The sequence below is a fragment of the Dysidea avara genome, chromosome 2, assembly GCF_963678975.1.
Source record: "Dysidea avara chromosome 2, odDysAvar1.4, whole genome shotgun sequence".
NCBI lineage: Eukaryota > Metazoa > Porifera > Demospongiae > Dictyoceratida > Dysideidae > Dysidea > Dysidea avara.
Genome location: NC_089273.1, coordinates 45,585,936 through 45,604,547, shown reverse-complemented (window position 1 = coordinate 45,604,547; position 18,612 = coordinate 45,585,936). Strand labels below are relative to the sequence as shown.

Below are 18,612 nucleotides of genomic sequence, written 5' to 3'. Positions count from 1 at the left end.
GTGAACTTGGTGCATATTTGGAGAGGTGAGTAATCAAGTGTTAGCTAATTTCCTGTATGAGATGTTCAAAGAGGTATGTAAAAACCTCTGTTTTATTTGTGAACGTCATGCATATCTCTGTCACTGCCATTGAATGACTCCTGCAAGGGGGAGTTTAGAAAACCCGAACCGGACCGGACCAGGTCAAATTCTTCAAGTAAGCCAATTCACACAATAGCTATAACATACAATTTACACAATAGCTAGCTATAACATACACTCTTCACCTTGTAGCCACTCTGCCAAGAACATGATTAACTAGCTACGATGGCTCAGACTTCAACAGCGATCGCGCACGAAACTTCATCCACGGTAAAACACTAACTAAGCTATTAAAATACTTTCTACTGCATTTCACTACACAATCGCTACAAAGCTACAAGCTCTTTCTGCTGTAGTCAACTTTTGTACACACTAGTAACCGCCCGAATTTATTAGAATCGTCATATACAAAGTGGAAGGAACTAAGAATACAGCAAACTTCTGAATTTATTTTGGTAGTTGATTGGAGTATTTATAGCTACATGTCAAGGTAAGCTTTAAATGGAACAAAACCTTACTACTCCAGAAATCTCTATATAGCTACCCTGCATGGGCACTAGCTTACCTTTCTTAGTTTAGCCAGTTATCCATGACCATTCCTTCATATGATATAAGTTCGAAGGTTTACTAGTTCCTTCCACTTTGTGTATCACGATTCGGTCGGTTACTAGTATGTGTAACAGTTGACTACAGTAGCTAGAAAGAGCTTGTAGCTTTGTAGCGGTTGTGTAGTGAAATGTAGTAGAAAGTATTTTAATAGCCTACTTAGGTTGTTTTATCGTGGATGGACTTTTGTGCGCGATCGCTGTTGCAGTCTGAGCCATCGTAGCTAGCTAATTATGTTCTTGGCAGAGTGGGTACAAGGTGAAGAGTGTATATTATAGCTAGCTATTGTGTGAATTGTATTTTATGGCTATTGTGTGAATTGGCTTACTTGAAGAAGTTGACCGGTCCGGTCCAGTCAGGGTTTTCTAAACCCCCTCCTACAAGGTGTCATCATAATTCAAATTCTTTACAGTGTGAATCCATTAGCTTCAAGCCATATTGCAGGAACTTTGTTAGGTTTCCTTGCTGCTTCAGTAGCCCACAGACTAGTTGCCTGTAAGCACTGTAAGATTCTTGCATTGCTTATTTAGTGATCGGGACTTTCTAATTGACATGTCTCTTTGATGTTTCCTTGTCTGATTCAGGTGCTACATGTTGATGCTTACACTCCTAGACCAGTTATCGGTACACTTGGAGCAGGTGACACATTAAATGCTGCTGTGATCCATTGTTTGTCTAGAGGAGATACGTGGAAGGACACTATCAAATTTGCCTGTCATGTGGTGGGGACTAAATGTTGGCTCTCCATGCCAGGGCTGACCAGGTGAAATCATTGCATAACATCAGCTAAATGGTTGGATGTAAATCAAATTTTTATATATTTTATTTTATTATTTTTTTATAAAAACAATTATTGTCTATGAAAGTACAAATATTTAAAAAGTGGCATCATTTTGGGTACAAACAAAGTCAACAGACATGTAAACACAATACATAAAATAGCAGTACAGTCCAATAGTAGTGATATAGTTATCTTATCATACACATCATTTGCTGGTGACACTGCATATGATATACCAGCACAGATTGTGACCACTAGAGCTGTGATGTAGAAAAATGTTGCAATGTTCTTTGCATCATTGAATTGTTTATTGTGCACTTTCCGGATGGCAAATGCAAGCACACACAGTATTATGATCATGACAAGATGTGGTAGATAAAAGATACCCCACCAGTTGGATGGCTGACAGTACATGACCTTTTGTCGTACAAAACCTTCCGAGGGTAAGATCTTTACTCTTACAAAGTTTGTATTGTTAACCATAACAAATACTGAGTGATATATTGCATCGATGATAATACAACCAGTTGCAATGGCAATAAATGTGTTGTCACTGAGAAACTTTCCTGGCTCAAAGCTGTTGAATATTCTATAGATCCTCCAACTTTTCAGTAATGTGATGATAAGAACTAGTAACAGTCCAAGATCAAATAACCACCATGTGGACTGGCATAGTGTACCAAACACAACTGCTTCATATTCATCTGTCACCTTGATGACCACCGCAATTCCACCTAACAGTAATAAATTATTCCCAGCAAACAACAAGTGATTTAGTCGAGTACTTGATGATTTGATGGAGGGAAAGTTTTGATAATAAAAATTGATTAGTAAGAAGAAATTATTCCATAGAATACCCACTGTTAGTAGTAGGTACATCAATACCACTACCCAAGTTTCAGCTAACAATGTTTTGATAGGAAAGCTATCTGCTGGAGGACTATCTACCGACCATAGAAAGGCGCTTTCATCAAGACACAAATTACCCAGTTGTGAACTGTTTTTTGAAGGAGAGTAGAGACCAATTCTCTTGAGTGTTCCGCTTTGTACTTGTTGAATTGCTATTGCAAGAAATTCTCGTTTGTGAGTTTTATCAAATGAAACATCCCCAGAAGCACCAGTAAAATTAATTCTAGCTAATTCTTCTATTATTACTCCAGATATAGTTGAATTTCCTAATTTGAAGTTGGCTAAACTGGAATTGTTGTTATGTAATTTTTCCTCAGCTTTGTGCAGAGCCAGACCTAATGCCCACATGGCATCATAGGTAAATGTAGACCAAATGTTTCGAATATTACTACATGTATCAGTACAATTTGTATCAGTACAATTTGTTTCAGTACGATTTGTATCAGGACAATTTTCCTCAGCATACTTCCTAGACTCATTAACATAAGATTTGTAATATTGTTCAAATGTTTTGTTAGTAACATCAAAAACACCATTGCTAGTAGAGTTATATTGGTGGCCAAAATAAATAATACCTTCTGTGGCTTGTCTCATTTCCTCAGGTGTACAGTCAGGAGTAGATAGCTGATCATATGTTCCTAAGTCAATCAGCATCCAAATGATTTGTGGATACACAAGGTTATGACGGTATAAAATACATAACAAGTCACTTATCAGAGACTCCTGTATTCCATATATCATGCCAATTCGCATGCCACTTGTATAAATATCATTCACTAACTGAGCAGTCTCAAATACGCTGTTTCCAGTGGTACGCGAGTCCTGCTGGTAAGGCTCTCCGGTGTACACTTCTTCTGCTCCCATAATGTGCTGTACAATACCAGCTCGTAATGCGGTGATGCTGTGCTCTATCCAGACTACATTATCACCACCGAATGCAGTGTTGTGTATACCATAACGTTTCCAGTTAAACATCTGCATGAGACTTATTCTAGCTCCTTCAATATATTCATCAGTAGGTACTGTCCTGTAGAAGTATGGAAACGAATCTGTGAATGATAAAAAAGGGGATGCTGCTCCGTAGGACACTTGAGGAAGCAGAATATCTTCTCTTCCAGCAACAGAAGCAATGGGGATTGTAGAACTAGAACAACCTGTGCCTATTATCGCCACTGGTAGATGCTGTTCACTGTACAGAGCTTTCTTTACGAACTCGCGGACTCCAAGGTCACGATCACAACCCGAGTTAGCTTCAATCAACTCCAACATATATCCTGGTAAAATGCTATCATTTCTGTTTATCTCGTCTTTAGCTAACCTCGCAGCAGGTATGACACATTCTCCATCCCAGTCTGAACCTTGATAGGAGAACAACCCGAGTACTCGTAATTTGGGCACTTGTCTCTCGTTATGTTCTCCTTTACTTGAGCCTACAGACCATAACAATACAATTAGTCCTGTAACTACTTCGTAGTCGTACGCGGATTTTATGCTAAGCATTCTGTTGTCACCCGAGTTACCACCATTGCTGTCATTGTCAAGCGAAGCCTCATCAATTTATATGCATCCCCAGAAAAGCCGGTTTCAGTTTCAGAGAGATTTGTAGCTTTACATACGGCGTGCCTCGAACCTACCGGCATTGATGAGGCTTCGCTTGACAATGACAGCAATGGTGGTACTGAACTCGGGTGGCAACAGAACGCTTAGCATAAAATCCGCGTACTACTACTACCAAACATGTATGATATATGTTTGCTAGTCTGGTGCAACCACTTCTTACACCCCGTTTATTAGTTTTGGGTGGCTGCGTGGCCAGACCGCTCTAGGCCATCACTCAAAAGATGGGCTAGCAGCCCCTTTTACGATTAGTTTCGGATCAAATTTAAGGGGCGGCCGTTATGTGGGGAGGGGTGGGGCTGCCGCCCAACACAAATAATATAACCATTTGGCACGTGAGACTGCATGCTTTAGCTATCGCATGAAAGTCTCCATTTGAGGCCTGTTACGAAAAATTTGGACCTCCTATTTTGGTTTCCCCCAGTCCAAATATATCGAAATATTTGGACCCACGAAACAAAAATATTGGAAATATATGCCCCCTAATATTCTACCCTTTACAAATTTTATTACAACATTTGCACGCATTCAAGGAGGGTCCAACTATTTCAGCTGAAAAAATCGACTCCCCGTCTATATTAACCTTGCCCTTACCTGTTAACCACTCCAGTCTCTATACGGAAAAGTGACAAATATATGGACCCCCTTTAAAGTATTCTATCCTTAATAAAATTTGTAGAGGGGATAGAATATTTCAGAGGGGTCCATATATTTGTCACTTTTTCGTATAGAGACGGGGTGGTTAGCTGAATACAACAGGTAAGGGCAAGGTTATCACTACCAAATACAGTATATAAAATTGCCATGAAAATAACCATGAAAATAACCATGAAATACCCATGAAAATACCTATGGTTAATCCCATGAATTTTAACGTTTCATGGGTACTGCACCCAAGAAATCTCTGCAATGCCATGAATTTACCATGATAATCTGATCTGGAGACGCATTTCATGGCCCATGAAACACATGCTATACCATGAATTGATTTCATGGTACATTTCATAGGGGCGATTTAACATTTCATGAAAAAAACATAGACGTTTCATGGCATACTTCTCTGGTAGTGTATATAGTATGACAAGGGGGATCGATTATTTCAGCTGAAATATCTGGACCCCCTTTGAATGCATGCAAATGGTATTAGTAATAAAAATGTGTAGGGACACTATTTGCATGCATTCAAAGGAGGGTCCAGATATTTCAGTGAAATAATTGATCCCCATCTATATTATCCTTGCCCTTACCTGTTACATTCAGCTGACCCTATATGGAAAGTGACAAGCATAATAATAATAATAATAATAATAATAATAATAATAATATTATTATTTAGATTTTATCACAGCAAATATACGTGCAAATACATTGCTGGTATACAAAAGAAACTGACCCTAACCAAGAGTGTAGGTTAATGTAAAAAGTTGCCAGCTAGCTATGAGACACACAAAGTACAATAAACAAAACATCAGTCAAATTGTTAAATAACGCCGTAACAGTGATGTGGTAGAATATAACACAGTCTTTTGAAATGTTCGAATTAAAGATGTTGGCAAGTTGAAAATGATAAATCCTTTGGTATGGATCCTAACGCCGAGACAATTATAGGAATAATGGATACTTTTCTACATTTCCACACTCTGACAACTTCAACTTTTAAATCCACATATTTTGTTTGCTTTTCAACAACCTTTTGAGAAAGTCTGGAATCTCCTGGAATAGCAATATCAATCAGGTATACTCCATTTGTTTGCTTCAATACCATAGTAATATCCGGGCGGTTGTGTTGCAATGAGGTGTCATTTACAATGGAAAAATCCCACAACAGTTTACAAACATTGTTTTCACAAACTCGTGGAGGACAATGTTTCCACCAAAGATCTTGCACAGGAAATCCAGCTTGCTTTGCTAGCATCCAGTGAACTGTCACGCTACAGATGGTCCCCCGCCCCAAGTGGTCCGGCCGGACCAACTAGCGCACTTCAGGCTGTCCGGCCGGACCATGTGAAGTTGCGTCAAGTGGTCCGCCCTGCTTCAATTGGTCCCCCCAATGAAACAGCTGTATAGAGGCCGGTTAGATATGGGTTACTTGTTCGTTACCGGAAAACTCAGTTATGTGGATGTTATCAGTAGCTTTCCGGCACACCGCTGCCTTTGATGATCGTGTCGAAAGGAGTTCAAAGGTGACTGGCAGCTGTCGACTCAGCCATATTTTATATTGATACGGTTGATCTACAGTCTAAACACGTGTCAGTTGCTGAACAGCGACTGTTGGCCTCGACTGTTGGCGTGACTTTACTTGATTCAAGTTTATAGCTGTACTGATTCGGCTGAGGGCTCGTCACTTTAACTCGCACTTTAAGGACGCTTAGAGCAGTATTTGTAACAGTTCAGTTTAAGGATGATGGCGGATGGCTCCGCTAACCCTGCTGGTCACAGTAGCAGCAGCCAATGTACGGAGTCGGAAGATAGTCGTGGAGAGATTGAGAGACAACTGCACGAGGATGTTTTACTGTATCTTCAAGAGCAGAGGTACAGACAAGAGTGTACAAAGAACGAGAAGAGGTGTATTAGAAGAAAGGCAATGAGGTACACTTTAGAAGATGGAGCGCTTCTGTACACCGAACAGGACAAGACCAAGGTAAAGATTTACTATTATAATGCATCATGTATGCATAGGACGGAGGTAGAGAAGCCAGCATTAGGAGGCCGTGGCATAGACTCCCCGAGTCGGGCTTACTTTCTATAATTGTAGAAAGAAAGTGGCTCAGCCACTTACTCTAATAGAACAGTCAGTTGCTCTAATAGAGCAGTCACACTTAGAAACTGCGAATGCAGCTGCCAACGTATAAGCCATTGTATTTACAGTCTACCACGTGTCCCATGGTTCCTTTCTGTTATTTATTACATCTGGCTAGCTTCCAGATAATTGTACTATGAAAACTTAAACATATAGTTATGTTTCTGTCTCCCTGCCATATTTATTATTTGTTTAATCACAGTAACCCTGAGTACAGAAAGCAAACCTATGAGTCAGGAATAAACTTTTGCAGCAGTGACTATATGGCTTCCAAACTTTTCACTTAAACAGGGTGGGTCAACTGAAATAAAGTTTTGGACCATTTTAGTGAATTGCTATGCATAGCTGAATAAACAAAATTGTCACTGTTCTGTTGGAGTGGCTGGCTGCTATAGAGTATTTCTGAACTTTTGCAAAATCAATGCAAAACATACATATAGTGCAACCTCTGGTAAATGAAACAGAACTGATTCAGTTTCCACTGAAATAAGAAGTTCTTTTCGTTCAGGATGTTATGGTTCCGGTACTTGGTAGCCACCTAGTTTGCATGGCCTGCTGTTGTCTACATGGACAAATTGCTTGGTGTGATAATTTCTCTTTTAGTTCAAGACCCTATTGACTCTCTAATTCTAAGTTGTATAGAGCTGTAGGGCCATATATAGCTGCTGACTCAGCATACTATAATGCAGTGTATGTGACTGGTAATACAAGTGTATGGTTTGTATAGGTCAGATACATACTAGACCCGAAAGAGAAAGAGCGGATATTGCGAGGTTGTCATGTACACCCTACATCAGGTCACATGGGGACAAAGAAGACACAGGCAAGGATTACAGAACGCTACATGTGGCAAGGAGTAGGAAAGGATGCAAAAGCATTTGTAAGTACATACCTATACAGCTATACCTTGGGGGTATACATATATGCGGAAGTATATCATGCAGTTGATGCCTTGCAATTTAGAATAGCAGACTAATACTCAGCTTTCACAATACGTATACCAAACAGCTATGTAATTTGGTTGCTTATTACAGTATGATGCCCCTGTTACATCTTTTTGGTCTTGTCAGTTTTACTTTATGATAATGTTGTAGACATATATAATAATTATGATTATGTTGAAAATTTAGCCTGCTTGCATGCTTCTATACCACTTGCAACTGCAGTATTCTGTTTTCTAAATAGCTACATAAATGAAAAATGACCCAATTATATCAATCAACATGTTGGAGTTGCTATAGAACTGTACTGCAAAACTCTATTAATTTTATATGCTTTCAGGTTGTAAAGAACAATGGTTTACCATGCACGTATACATAATGCCTTTGCACAAGATGCAAAATATTTCATCAGTAATAAACTTGCATCATCACATTTTTCTATACATCTAAGGTGAAGGAATGTGATGTGTGCCAACGGATGACAAAGAAAATGGACACAGGGGTACCAGAACTTAACCCTATTCCAGTTGTAGCAACTTGGTACCACATTGGAATAGACTGTCGGACCACTAAAGCACAAGTCCACTCAAGGAAATTGCTATATTCTGACAGTAGCAGACTACTTTAGCAAGTTTGTGCAGGCATTTGCTTGCAGCAATAAGGAATCCTCAACCGTGTTTAGTGCTTTGTTTAAGGTATATATATATATATATGTTGTGTGTATAATGCATATATTTACTTAAAGTTTGCAAACACTTGGACGTATAGACTAATACAGAACTACAGTATATGTTTGTTAAAGCAGCTATATAATATGGGTCGGAAAAGAGTTGTATAGCCAGTTATGTGGGCCGTTTAACCCGTATTCTCCCAGCATACCAATTCCAGTATTCATTTTCTACGTCTAATTGAAACATTTTGTATAGCTGTATGAAAACCTTTGGCTAAATCACTTATCTTAGCAAGATGTGAATCTTGCTTACTTGGATGTCAATAGATTAGCTTTAGTATTCCTATCCTTTCACGCGGCTGCTGAAACTTATTAATTTTGTCATAGCTTCATCATAAAGGATCCTTTATAATTAAGCCTATCACAATCCTATGCTATGATCACCAAAATATTTTGACTTGGTTACTGGATGGTAGAAAAGTAGCTAGATAGAGATGGTAGAGAAGCAGCTAGGTGCTGAAAATTTCAACTTGATTGCTTATTGTATGTAGGAGTATGTAAAACAACTGCACAATATTTGGGAGATTACGGAATACAGAATAACCGTGCAGAAGTAATACATGTACTTTGAATGTTTGTCATTAATGTGAAACTGTGCATGCAGTTAATAACATCCACAGGTGTCCAAATTGACTTAAAGAATACTTTTGTATGTTGCATCTAATTCTGTTTCCATGCAGTAACAATAAAACAATGCTAAATAAAATCTACTAATACATTCGGAAAAGTTCACACATATACATGAACACACACACGCACACACACACGCACACACACCCAAGACAAAGCAATGTATTATAGTGTGCTGCAAAAATGTAATTAAATACTAACAGAATGAAGTAGTCATTATAACCCAAGCAGCCACCAGAACCATGCAATTCAAAGTGTACCATGTTATTTACTTGCATATTACATACTTTACAGTTATTCATGCAGTTTGGATTACCAAGAGTAATTACTTCTGATCAAGGAAGTGAATTTAACAATCGCCTTGACAAGAAATTGATGAAGATGATGAAAATTGACCACCGTTTGACTACCCCTTACCATCCTCAGGTAACTACTACTCTACTATCCTATATTATATGCTATGTTGTAACTAATCAACATTAATAGTTGCATGGTAAAGAAATGCATAGTGCTATAATATGCATATTTACCTTATGCACTTTAAGTAGATACAACTGTATTATGTGTCTGTTGTAGGCAAACGGCTTGGTTGAGCGTTTTAACCAGACCATCCAGAATATGCTGGTAAAGTTTGTTAATGAGAAAAAGGAACTCTGGGAAGATTATTTAGACACCTGTGTTTTTGCTTACAATACTTCTAAACACGAGTCATCAAAATATTGCCCTTTTGCTGTGATGTTTGGACGACAAGCTCTGTTACCTGTTGAAATTCAATCTCCCAAAGAAGAAGATATCGTACAGCACTTGGATCATAATGATGAAGTTATAGAACAACATTTCATTCATCAAACAAAAGTAGCACAAATTGTGAAGGAGAACATACTCACCGCTCAAAAGCGTCAAAAACAAGTGTATGACAGGAAGCACCATAACCCAGCTACATTCAAAGTTGGAGCATTGGTTCTTAGAAAAGATATGAAGAGGAAAAAGCGGGCTGGTGGAAAAATGGATTATAAGTGGCAGGGTCCTTATAAAGTTGTGAAGTCTGTTGGTAAAGGAATTTTCAGATCCTAAACACCAATGACATTAAACAGACTTTAAAAGTCCATGGTACACATTTGAAATTGTTCTATCCACCCAAGAAGGTACATGCATGTATGTGCGGCACACAGGTGTGTGTTTATGTAAGTTATAATTGTATAGGCAACTGGTTGTATCTCAACATCTCATGACGAAAGTGATAATAGTGGCAACACATCTGTCAGAAGTGGAAAAGGATCCATTTCACATGATCCTAGTGCCAGTGTGAGCGACAAAGTAAGAACTTATAACTGCATGTTAATTGATGTAATATTATCTTGCAATACATAGGAACCATGCAACTCGATATCCCAGTATGATGACAATATCAAGACTGACCAAATAGAGGAGGACAACACATCAGTTGTTACTCACAATACTTGTACACATACTTCAAAATCTCACAACCCAACAGTGTCCATTATCTCACATGAAACTAGTGCCACCGAAAGTGATAAAGTAAGATTATTTGATACTATACTGTAATATTTATATCATGTACATGTTATAGGATCCCATCTTGACATCTCAGTGTGATGAAGATACTAAGACCAAAATTTTGGACCAAATGGATGATGGCAACATATCAGTGCTCCTACATGCTCGTACATCTCATGATCAGAGTGACTCTTCTTCAAGAACGTCCATTTCTTATGATCCTAGCAGCATCATGAGTGACAAAGTAAGTAATGTATAGGCTTATTGCCAAGCATGGTAACTATGGTTGTAGTGCAGCCAGCATACATACTTTGAGTAGTTTTAATAAGCTCACTGATTTGCTGGTTACATAGCTACTGTAGCATACTATATACACCCACGTGGAATTCTATATGAGTACATGTAATAGGAACCCAGCTATCCCAGTTTGATATCACAATGGGATGAGGAAGATATCACTCACTGTAAAGATCTAGTACGAATGAATAAGGAGCAAGGGCACAATGTATCAGTTGCTATTAATGTGGTTAGAGGTTCCTCCAATTCGTTCTTCACATATCTTACTAATGTCTATTTTCAGAATTGCCCATTGGTTTACAGTTCCCCCAAACAAGCAGGAGGCTACTTCCCAGAGTTTGGCAGTTTTAGTGCACCTGCGCTATCACCTATTTACAGCCAAAAACTGGAACACAATGAATTTAAAATAAAGCCTACATCTGATAAAGGTAAATTGTGATAGCTGGAAAAACATCACAACAGTTCCAATAGGAAAGAGGGTTGTTGATATGATATTCTCACCACCAAAGCACATTGTTACCAAGAGAAAGCTGAATTTCTCTGATAGTCCTGATACGAATTCAGTTAAGCCATTGAGATGACGTCGCAAGCTTATAAAGGTTGTATTTTGTTGTGATAATTCCTTGACAGCTATTGTAATTATTGTGTGCTTACCATTACACAGAGATGTGAGGAGTTTCAGAAAAACACCGTAACAAAGCCTCCTACAATAGCGGAACCATCAGTGGTAGCACCTATGATTGCGACAACAACAGAGACAGTGGAATCCAAGATAACAGCCACACCTAACGTAACAGCTACAATGTCTACAGCAGTAACAGGAATGATTAATACAGCCGGAGCCAACAATGGAAGCATCATACCACTTACAGCCTATGTATGTTTTTGTGCTGTGGTACATATGACTCATATATATACATACAGGATCAGCTAAAAGCTATCTGGAAAAGAAAGCCGTGCTATGTAATTAAAGCTAGGTTTGGACATTTGGCTATACATCAAGGTAGCTTTCACACCTTGAAAGGAAATAACTGGTTAAATGATGAGGTCAGTGCATTGTATTATATACCTCTAAATTTGATGCACTAAAATTAATGTAATAGATATTGAATGGATATTTACGCATGCTAGTTGAATTGAGGAATGACAGTTTTGCTGTCTTGTCACAAACCATCACTGCCTGGGTTAAGGGTGCTCGCGGCTATTTGAAGCCATACAACATGCATTTTTTTTGTATTGTTGCTTATACTCACATAATGTATAAAATGAATCCATATGCTACTTACGTTGGAAGTGCTTCTCTTTCTCTTCAACACAAACCAAACAGAATTCTTCTAGCCTATACCATTTTATAACTATGCGTAGTTCTTTATGAAGCGCTTAAATCGAAACTAGTCCTCCATGTTTCACAGTAGCGCACTGGAAACCACGTTGAACAAACTTCAGCTTATAACTCACAACTCTATGTTTAGTATTAGTACACAGCGTACATAGAACTTAAGTTAGTACTAAAAGTGTGCTACACCATTCAAAACCTCATGTTCTCGGTGCCGTAACTCATGAAGCCATAACGCTACGGACAAAATCTAAACATAGACCTCTGGAGCATTTATCAGCGAATCTCCCTACAAAATTTGAAGCCTTCACGGCCATCACTAAAAAACTAGTTGTATTTTTAGTAAACATGTGCAAAGATTGCGTGCGCCCAACATTATTGATACAATAACCACACAAATTCCTATTGACCGCAATCACCAACTTTTTAAAATAACATGTCATAAACGCTGTTCTAAACACAAAAAACTCTGTTTTCTCTTCTTCACACACAGGAACAGCTTCTTGCTCAGCCTGGAGTCTCCAAGTCGCTCTTGGATAGGTTACACTAGGCATGCCATCATCAGCAGCTTGTAATGCCTTGTGATTCCAGCTGGTAACATTGTCCCCTACATAAGCAGCTTACAATTACAATACTAACTACCAGCATACCCTATCACTCGAGAAAACAAGGCACGAACGCATGTTGCCTACAAGCGAAAAGTGCGTTCACACTTGTTGCCTTAAATAACACTTACTTTTAGATTAATTCATGTTAGTGTAACTGTTGATCCATCAGACAATCATTTGCTAACACTTCAGTGACGATTCTGAAGCGAAAAAACATGCTATTCTTCCTCGTTCTCTGGCGCAAAACATGAGTAATGCCAATTATGATGCAATAGCCGCATGTGGTTTCTGGGCTGACACTTAAACGGCTTCAAATATCAGCGAGCACCCTTAATCGCTCAAAATCTGGGAAATCATCGCACCTTTTAAGCAAGGTAAGATCACAAATGCTACGTGGAGGAGTTAGTTTATTCATACTATAGGAGACGCTAAGCACCAAAGTGTTTATTGTTGGAATGTACAATCGTGGAGAAATACACTTGTTGTGCTGCTCTGTAGGCAATCAACATGGAAGAAAAAAAGTTTTACTACATCGATCCTCTTGGACCATCGCGAGCCATACGTGGAGCATACACAGGTTTGAAGTATGTTCAATACTGTAACATTGACTGTTAACATAATTATACAGTGCATCACTGTGAACTAAATTGATGCAATGCACTTTTACACCTAGTTTTATATGCTCCATAGAAGGTTCTTTGCTATGAGATATAACTGCGTTGGTCAAGACAACGTCTCATTGGACAATTTTGAGCTCATTCAGCTCAAGAAAGGTGTGCAAAAGCCAGGAGACAGCTTCAACTGTGGTGTTTTGAGTTTAAAGGTATAACATCTCGCTTTTGTAGCTAAGGCTATAAAGTTTGTGTATTATACACAGATTGCTGAACAATTGTTAAATTTTAACCGTATCGACGAAGACGCCATTTTGCAAATGAATATGAAGAAAGCCAGAATAGATATAGGCACAGCACTCCTCACCAATTCAAGTAATTTGCTCTGCGTTAAAGTGTGCATATATACGTGTGTTTCAAATTCAGTTGACATGACTGAGCGCTGCATCATGTGTGGATGATCTGAAGAAAGTTTTCAGCATGAAGATTATACTGATCGCTGGGTATGCTATACACATATATTATTCATGTGAGAACTTTATGTATATTTATTGTGTATGTAGATCCAGTGTGGTAACTGTAATGCGTGGGTGCATGTAATCTGCTCAGGAGTAACTGTGGATGACCCTTCAGCACCCTCTTATGAATTTAACTGTATTGATTGTGTCAAACAACGTAAAGACTTTACACATTAGCTAATGACTGTAACAATTGTTGATGTATATTGGCAAACTTTGCTAACTAGTTAGCTATTTCATGGCATACATTAATTATGCTAGCTGCATCGCTTTTATGGCTAGCTATATAGCCTGGCATGACGCATGTCAGTGAATACATTAGTAGTGAATTGACAACATAGACTGATCACCGGCATCATGGCTGAGAATCCACGAAGCACAGGCCTAGCCGAGCATACAAGGCACAGCCTGTAGCCTCATACCCGATCACTGGCACTGTAGCTTTATAGTTTAAAAACAAGCTGTACGAAGAAACTGATCCGGCCGTGTTGCTTGCCGCGCCTGGATCATATTCAGCGTGGGGGACCACTTGTAGCAGAGGGGGACCAACCGTGGCGCTCTAGGTTGTCCGGGGGGGACAAGTTGAAGTGTCTCAAGTGGTCCGGGGGGACCATATAGCGCGGCTTTAACTAGTCCGGGGGGACTGATTTTGGGGGGACCAATTGTCGCATGACAGAACATGAGAAGCAACACGATCATGCCGGCTCTTATATTCTTTTTGTGCTAAAAAAGTACAACAACTTACAAGGTGGTCTATGGTCTCATCAAAAGAACCACAAAGCCGGCATCTAGCTGAGCATGGGGTTTTGTAGATATGAGCTTTAACAGCATTTGTGGATAAGCCCTGCTCTTGGGCCGCAAATACAAGTCCTTCCATTTCTTTAGTAAAGTTACCAAAGCGTAGCCATAACCACTGTGATTGAACACAAATCTGATCAGAGATTTCCCTTATGAATTGCCCATGGAGAGGCTTGCTCTTCCAAGTATGTAGATGTTCCAAGTTGGATGATTCCTTGTATTCCTTGCCATGCTCCTCAAACATCTGATAATCTGTTGCAATTAATTTAATGTAAGGATCATCAGAGTGGTGCACATAAAATGATAAGTTCCTCTTCTCATGCTCAATTGCAAACTTCACTGAGATCAGGCCCCTTCCTCCATTCTTCCTTGAGACATAAAGACTGTCTACATCACTATTCATTGAAAAACCACCATGCATAGTCATCAATTTTCTTGTATCAATATCCAACTTACGCAACTCAGCTTGGGTCCAATTAATTATTCCTCCAGAATAACGCAACAATGAGATGGCACAACTATTTATTGCAGAAATTAAATGTTTACTATACAGTTTTGAACGAAGAAACTTTCGTACACGTCGCTTATATTCTTTTGTTAAGATGTTTTTCATTTGCTGGTGCTTTAAAGAATCTGACTCAAGGATACCCAAATACTTGTAAAAACTTGTAGGGGATAAAGATTGGAACAAATCACCAGATGAAAGAACAACACTATCTGACTCCACAAGATGTCCCTTAGATACAGCCACAATATTACACTTAGCAGCACCAATTAACATGCATAATAATGATTATTATTATTATTATTATATTACTAGGACCGCGTCACATACAACCAAATAATTATATACATAAACCAACGTGACAGTCCCCCTGGTGAGGCTATTAGGTGGTGAAGGCATGATCCCAAAATCAACTCAATATGTCACAGTAGTGACAGATACAACACAATAGTGGCACCGTAACTAAAGGCCACCAGTAGCTATAAGTGCCAGTACATCATTGTTGTGGTAATGGCACAGTGATGTGTACACAGTATATGTAATTATGTATACAAAACGTACAGGAGAGAACTATGCATTATTGCAGTATTGTATGCAGCAATACATTATATGCAATATCAACAGATAAAACTTATTAACCAATATACAGTAAAGTATCAACATCAACTAGAGTTAAATAAGGTTCATCAGTGGTGAAGCAATGGCACAGTGACGGGTGACACACTATAATTATGCATACACAACTTGCAGGAGATAGCTACACAATACTGTAAGAGTATGCAAGCCAGATAAACCAGATAAAGGAAGACAGCCAAGCCAGCCAGAACCTAGTAGCAAAGCCAGGTGAAGGCAAAAAAGATTAAGCATGTATTGAATTGCCTGACACCAACACAAAGGAAGTTCGCCATGCCAGCTGCACAAGACAAGATTGTTTACATGTATTTCATAATGTAAAGCGAGTGGCATGTGTTTTAATGTTTTCTTGTATTGTTAATTAACTTTTTATGTGACTGGCAGCTGGCATGGAGACTTGAGACGTTACAAACATAAAAAGTTACTTGTAATCTTCTTGTTTACGTGTAAAGTGGCCTTTCCCTCTCTTGAAGTCACTTCACGGACATTCGCTAATCTTCTCCTTTGCGCAATCTGTAATTAAGCAAGGGTATGGTACTGGGCGTTATATAGAATTACACGTATGGTCAAGTCATTAGCACGAACGGGAGCAACGATTATACGTTTGTGCCTTCGTTCACAGGCGAATCGATCCCCGGTTAGTTTATGTCTCTAGACCTCGTAGTTTTCTCAAACATTAATTATTATTTATTTATTTATTTATTATTATTTATGACGTAATTTTAACCGCGTTTCGTATTATTCTTAGTACTTGGTTGTATAATTATTATATCATATTAAGCGTCTAACTATACTTCATGTAAGCTAGTGTTTGCCACAGAGTAGAGACTCAGCTGCAGGGAAGCAAGGGAACAATATTATTTGTTTTTAAGTAAGTGAGTTTATTCTCCTGCAGCTGGTATATAGCTTCATAATAATTTCATTTTGGAAAAGAGGTAGGTATTATTATTATTATTATTGCCAGTCAATAGTTTATAACTTAGTCATAACAATGACAAGGTGAATACAAAAGGCTATAGGCCTATTGAAACAACACCTATACATGCACAAAACATAGTTAAGTGGCTACAAAAACCTTAATAATTGCACAGAAACAAAACTAAATAGTTACAAATATACAGCTGAGATTTAAATACATTACAGTTAGGCAAATTAAGAATAAGGTATGTATATACAATTCCAAAAGAAAACACTATTTAGAAAAAGAGAATATCTATAACAATAAGAGATAGCTGCTTACTACAGATAGTAAGTGAATGTGATCTTATAGGGGCAGAAGACAGAGTAAAAATCAATACTCTTCAAAATCTCAACAATGATTCAAAATGTCATAGACATACATATATATTCAGATAAAAATTTGTGATGAGATATATATGAGGGAAGGCCAATGTAAGTCAGAGTAACATTAAGATGAGGGCTGCTGGACAGTGTCCAATGAGAGGTAACTAGAACAATTAAATCGAGCACTGCAAACCTATCTAGCACCAAAAACTGTCAGAGATGGTTCAAAAGCAGAAGGGAACTGGCTGTTCAAAAGTGTGATGGAGATCACCATCCTGAAGAGAGAGAAACAACAGCTCCACAAAAGTAGTACCACAAGTACCAGATTCTAATTGTTTAATGCTTTGTTGGGTGTAAAGATTCTGCACTTGACAGGCATTTTCCAATACAGGTTGTACCAATGCACAATAAGCTTTATGTTTGCATTCCATTGAGCAGCTGAACAAATTCCAGTGAAGAAAGTTCAAAACTCATGTTGCCTTAGAAGCAAAATTTCGGCATTGTATAGAGACCAAGACAAATTTGAGGAAATATGAATTCCCAACAGAACTGCACCAATTTAATGAATCTTGTATCTAGGAGGTGATCATTTATTACAGATGTACAAAAGTTCACACTTTCATGGGTTCAAGCTCATTTGTCAGAACCTACATCAATCAGATACACAGTTTAAATCTTTTTGTAATGTACACAGATGTTGTGTGTTGCTACGTTTCTGTGCAGGATGACAACATCAATGAATATCTTCATTACAGAGGGAAGGTCATTGACATCCTTGAGGAACACCTGAAGATACATAATTCCAGTCAGAATAATGATCATTGATGACAACTCTTTGTCTACAGGTAGTGAGGAATGAACGGAACCACTGTAACAATGATTCATGGATTCCATAAGCTTCCAGTTTCAAAAGCAGTCTTTCATGGGGAACAGAATCAAATGCTTTCACATAGTCAATGAAAACACTGTGAGAGCTTAGATGATTGTCAAGTGTTTTAACTTAGTTGTGTGTACGTTGTAGCTAGTAGTAAAGAAGTGGTGGACTGATTAGCAAACTGGGAGTAAATAATATTGAATATGCTGTTTATAAATCGCTTGCCCACTCTCGTCAGATATATCCTTTTGGTTGCCCTAATACACCCAGTACTAACCAACTAATTATTAATCCCTTGGACCATATTACTCATATTTGCATTATTCCTGCTAATAACACTTTTTATATCTTTATAGCACATTCTACGTAATACTATTTCAAATAAACCAGCTATTTGTTCCCTTGCAGCAACCTTACCTTAAAAGAGGATAAAATAGTTTAAGTGAAATTCCCAGTCAATAAAGTCAATAGAAGGGGTAAATAAAGCAAGAAAATATTTGTTCTCCACACTCCCACAGGCCACAGCACATATAAG

General features: G+C 38.4%; 3 protein-coding genes and 2 long non-coding RNA genes across 6 annotated transcripts; 3 read left to right on the top strand and 2 right to left on the bottom strand.

The window, feature by feature from the left end:
- Window positions 1–1,526: 1,526 nt before the first annotated feature.
- Window positions 1,527–3,926, bottom strand: LOC136245809 (gamma-aminobutyric acid type B receptor subunit 1-like). Its single transcript, XM_066037284.1, has one exon. It carries the CDS (start codon window positions 3,875–3,877, stop codon window positions 1,538–1,540), a length of 2,340 nt encoding a protein of 779 aa, XP_065893356.1. The 5' UTR covers window positions 3,878–3,926; the 3' UTR covers window positions 1,527–1,537.
- A 6,222-nt stretch (window positions 3,927–10,148) lies between these two features.
- Window positions 10,149–10,604, top strand: LOC136247454 (uncharacterized). Its single transcript, XR_010697564.1, has 3 exons — window positions 10,149–10,240; window positions 10,299–10,412; window positions 10,467–10,604. It is a non-coding gene; the product is annotated as an uncharacterized lncRNA (long non-coding RNA).
- An 88-nt stretch (window positions 10,605–10,692) lies between these two features.
- LOC136247452 (uncharacterized) lies at window positions 10,693–11,924 on the top strand. The gene is made up of 6 exons (XM_066039167.1): window positions 10,693–10,857; window positions 11,023–11,139; window positions 11,194–11,338; window positions 11,382–11,509; window positions 11,575–11,787; window positions 11,835–11,924. Exons 1-4 carry the CDS (start codon window positions 10,744–10,746, stop codon window positions 11,489–11,491), a joined length of 486 nt encoding a protein of 161 aa, XP_065895239.1. The 5' UTR covers window positions 10,693–10,743; the 3' UTR covers window positions 11,492–11,509; window positions 11,575–11,787; window positions 11,835–11,924.
- Window positions 11,925–12,645: 721 nt separating this feature from the next.
- On the bottom strand, window positions 12,646–13,091 carry LOC136247453 (uncharacterized). Of its 2 annotated transcripts, none has more exons than XR_010697562.1 (2): window positions 12,983–13,091; window positions 12,646–12,934 (listed from the first exon to the last, which is right to left on the bottom strand). It is a non-coding gene; the product is annotated as an uncharacterized lncRNA (long non-coding RNA). The 2 variants fall into 2 exon arrangements; XR_010697563.1 differs by having other exon boundaries at window positions 12,646–12,853.
- Window positions 13,092–13,199: 108 nt separating this feature from the next.
- Window positions 13,200–14,249, top strand: LOC136245800 (uncharacterized). Its single transcript, XM_066037278.1, has 6 exons — window positions 13,200–13,228; window positions 13,353–13,438; window positions 13,545–13,677; window positions 13,732–13,840; window positions 13,892–13,968; window positions 14,029–14,249. Exons 2-5 carry the CDS (start codon window positions 13,362–13,364, stop codon window positions 13,924–13,926), a joined length of 354 nt encoding a protein of 117 aa, XP_065893350.1. The 5' UTR covers window positions 13,200–13,228; window positions 13,353–13,361; the 3' UTR covers window positions 13,927–13,968; window positions 14,029–14,249.
- Window positions 14,250–18,612: the final 4,363 nt, after the last annotated feature.

Excerpts from the sequence above, each read along its gene's own strand:
- LOC136245809 (XM_066037284.1), bottom strand. The coding sequence starts at position 3,877 with ATGCTTAGCATAAAATCCGCGTACGACTACGAAGTAGTTACAGGACTA.
- LOC136247452 (XM_066039167.1), top strand. The coding sequence starts at position 10,744 with ATGGATGATGGCAACATATCAGTGCTCCTACATGCTCGTACATCTCAT. Across the intron at positions 11,140-11,193 it reads TATCAGTTGCTATTAATGTG|AATTGCCCATTGGTTTACAG; the intron begins GTTAGAGGTTCC and ends GTCTATTTTCAG. Across the intron at positions 11,339-11,381 it reads AAAGCCTACATCTGATAAAG|GAAAGAGGGTTGTTGATATG; the intron begins GTAAATTGTGAT and ends CAGTTCCAATAG.
- LOC136245800 (XM_066037278.1), top strand. The coding sequence starts at position 13,362 with ATGGAAGAAAAAAAGTTTTACTACATCGATCCTCTTGGACCATCGCGA. Across the intron at positions 13,678-13,731 it reads GTGGTGTTTTGAGTTTAAAG|ATTGCTGAACAATTGTTAAA; the intron begins GTATAACATCTC and ends TATTATACACAG. Across the intron at positions 13,841-13,891 it reads AGCACTCCTCACCAATTCAA|TTGACATGACTGAGCGCTGC; the intron begins GTAATTTGCTCT and ends TTTCAAATTCAG.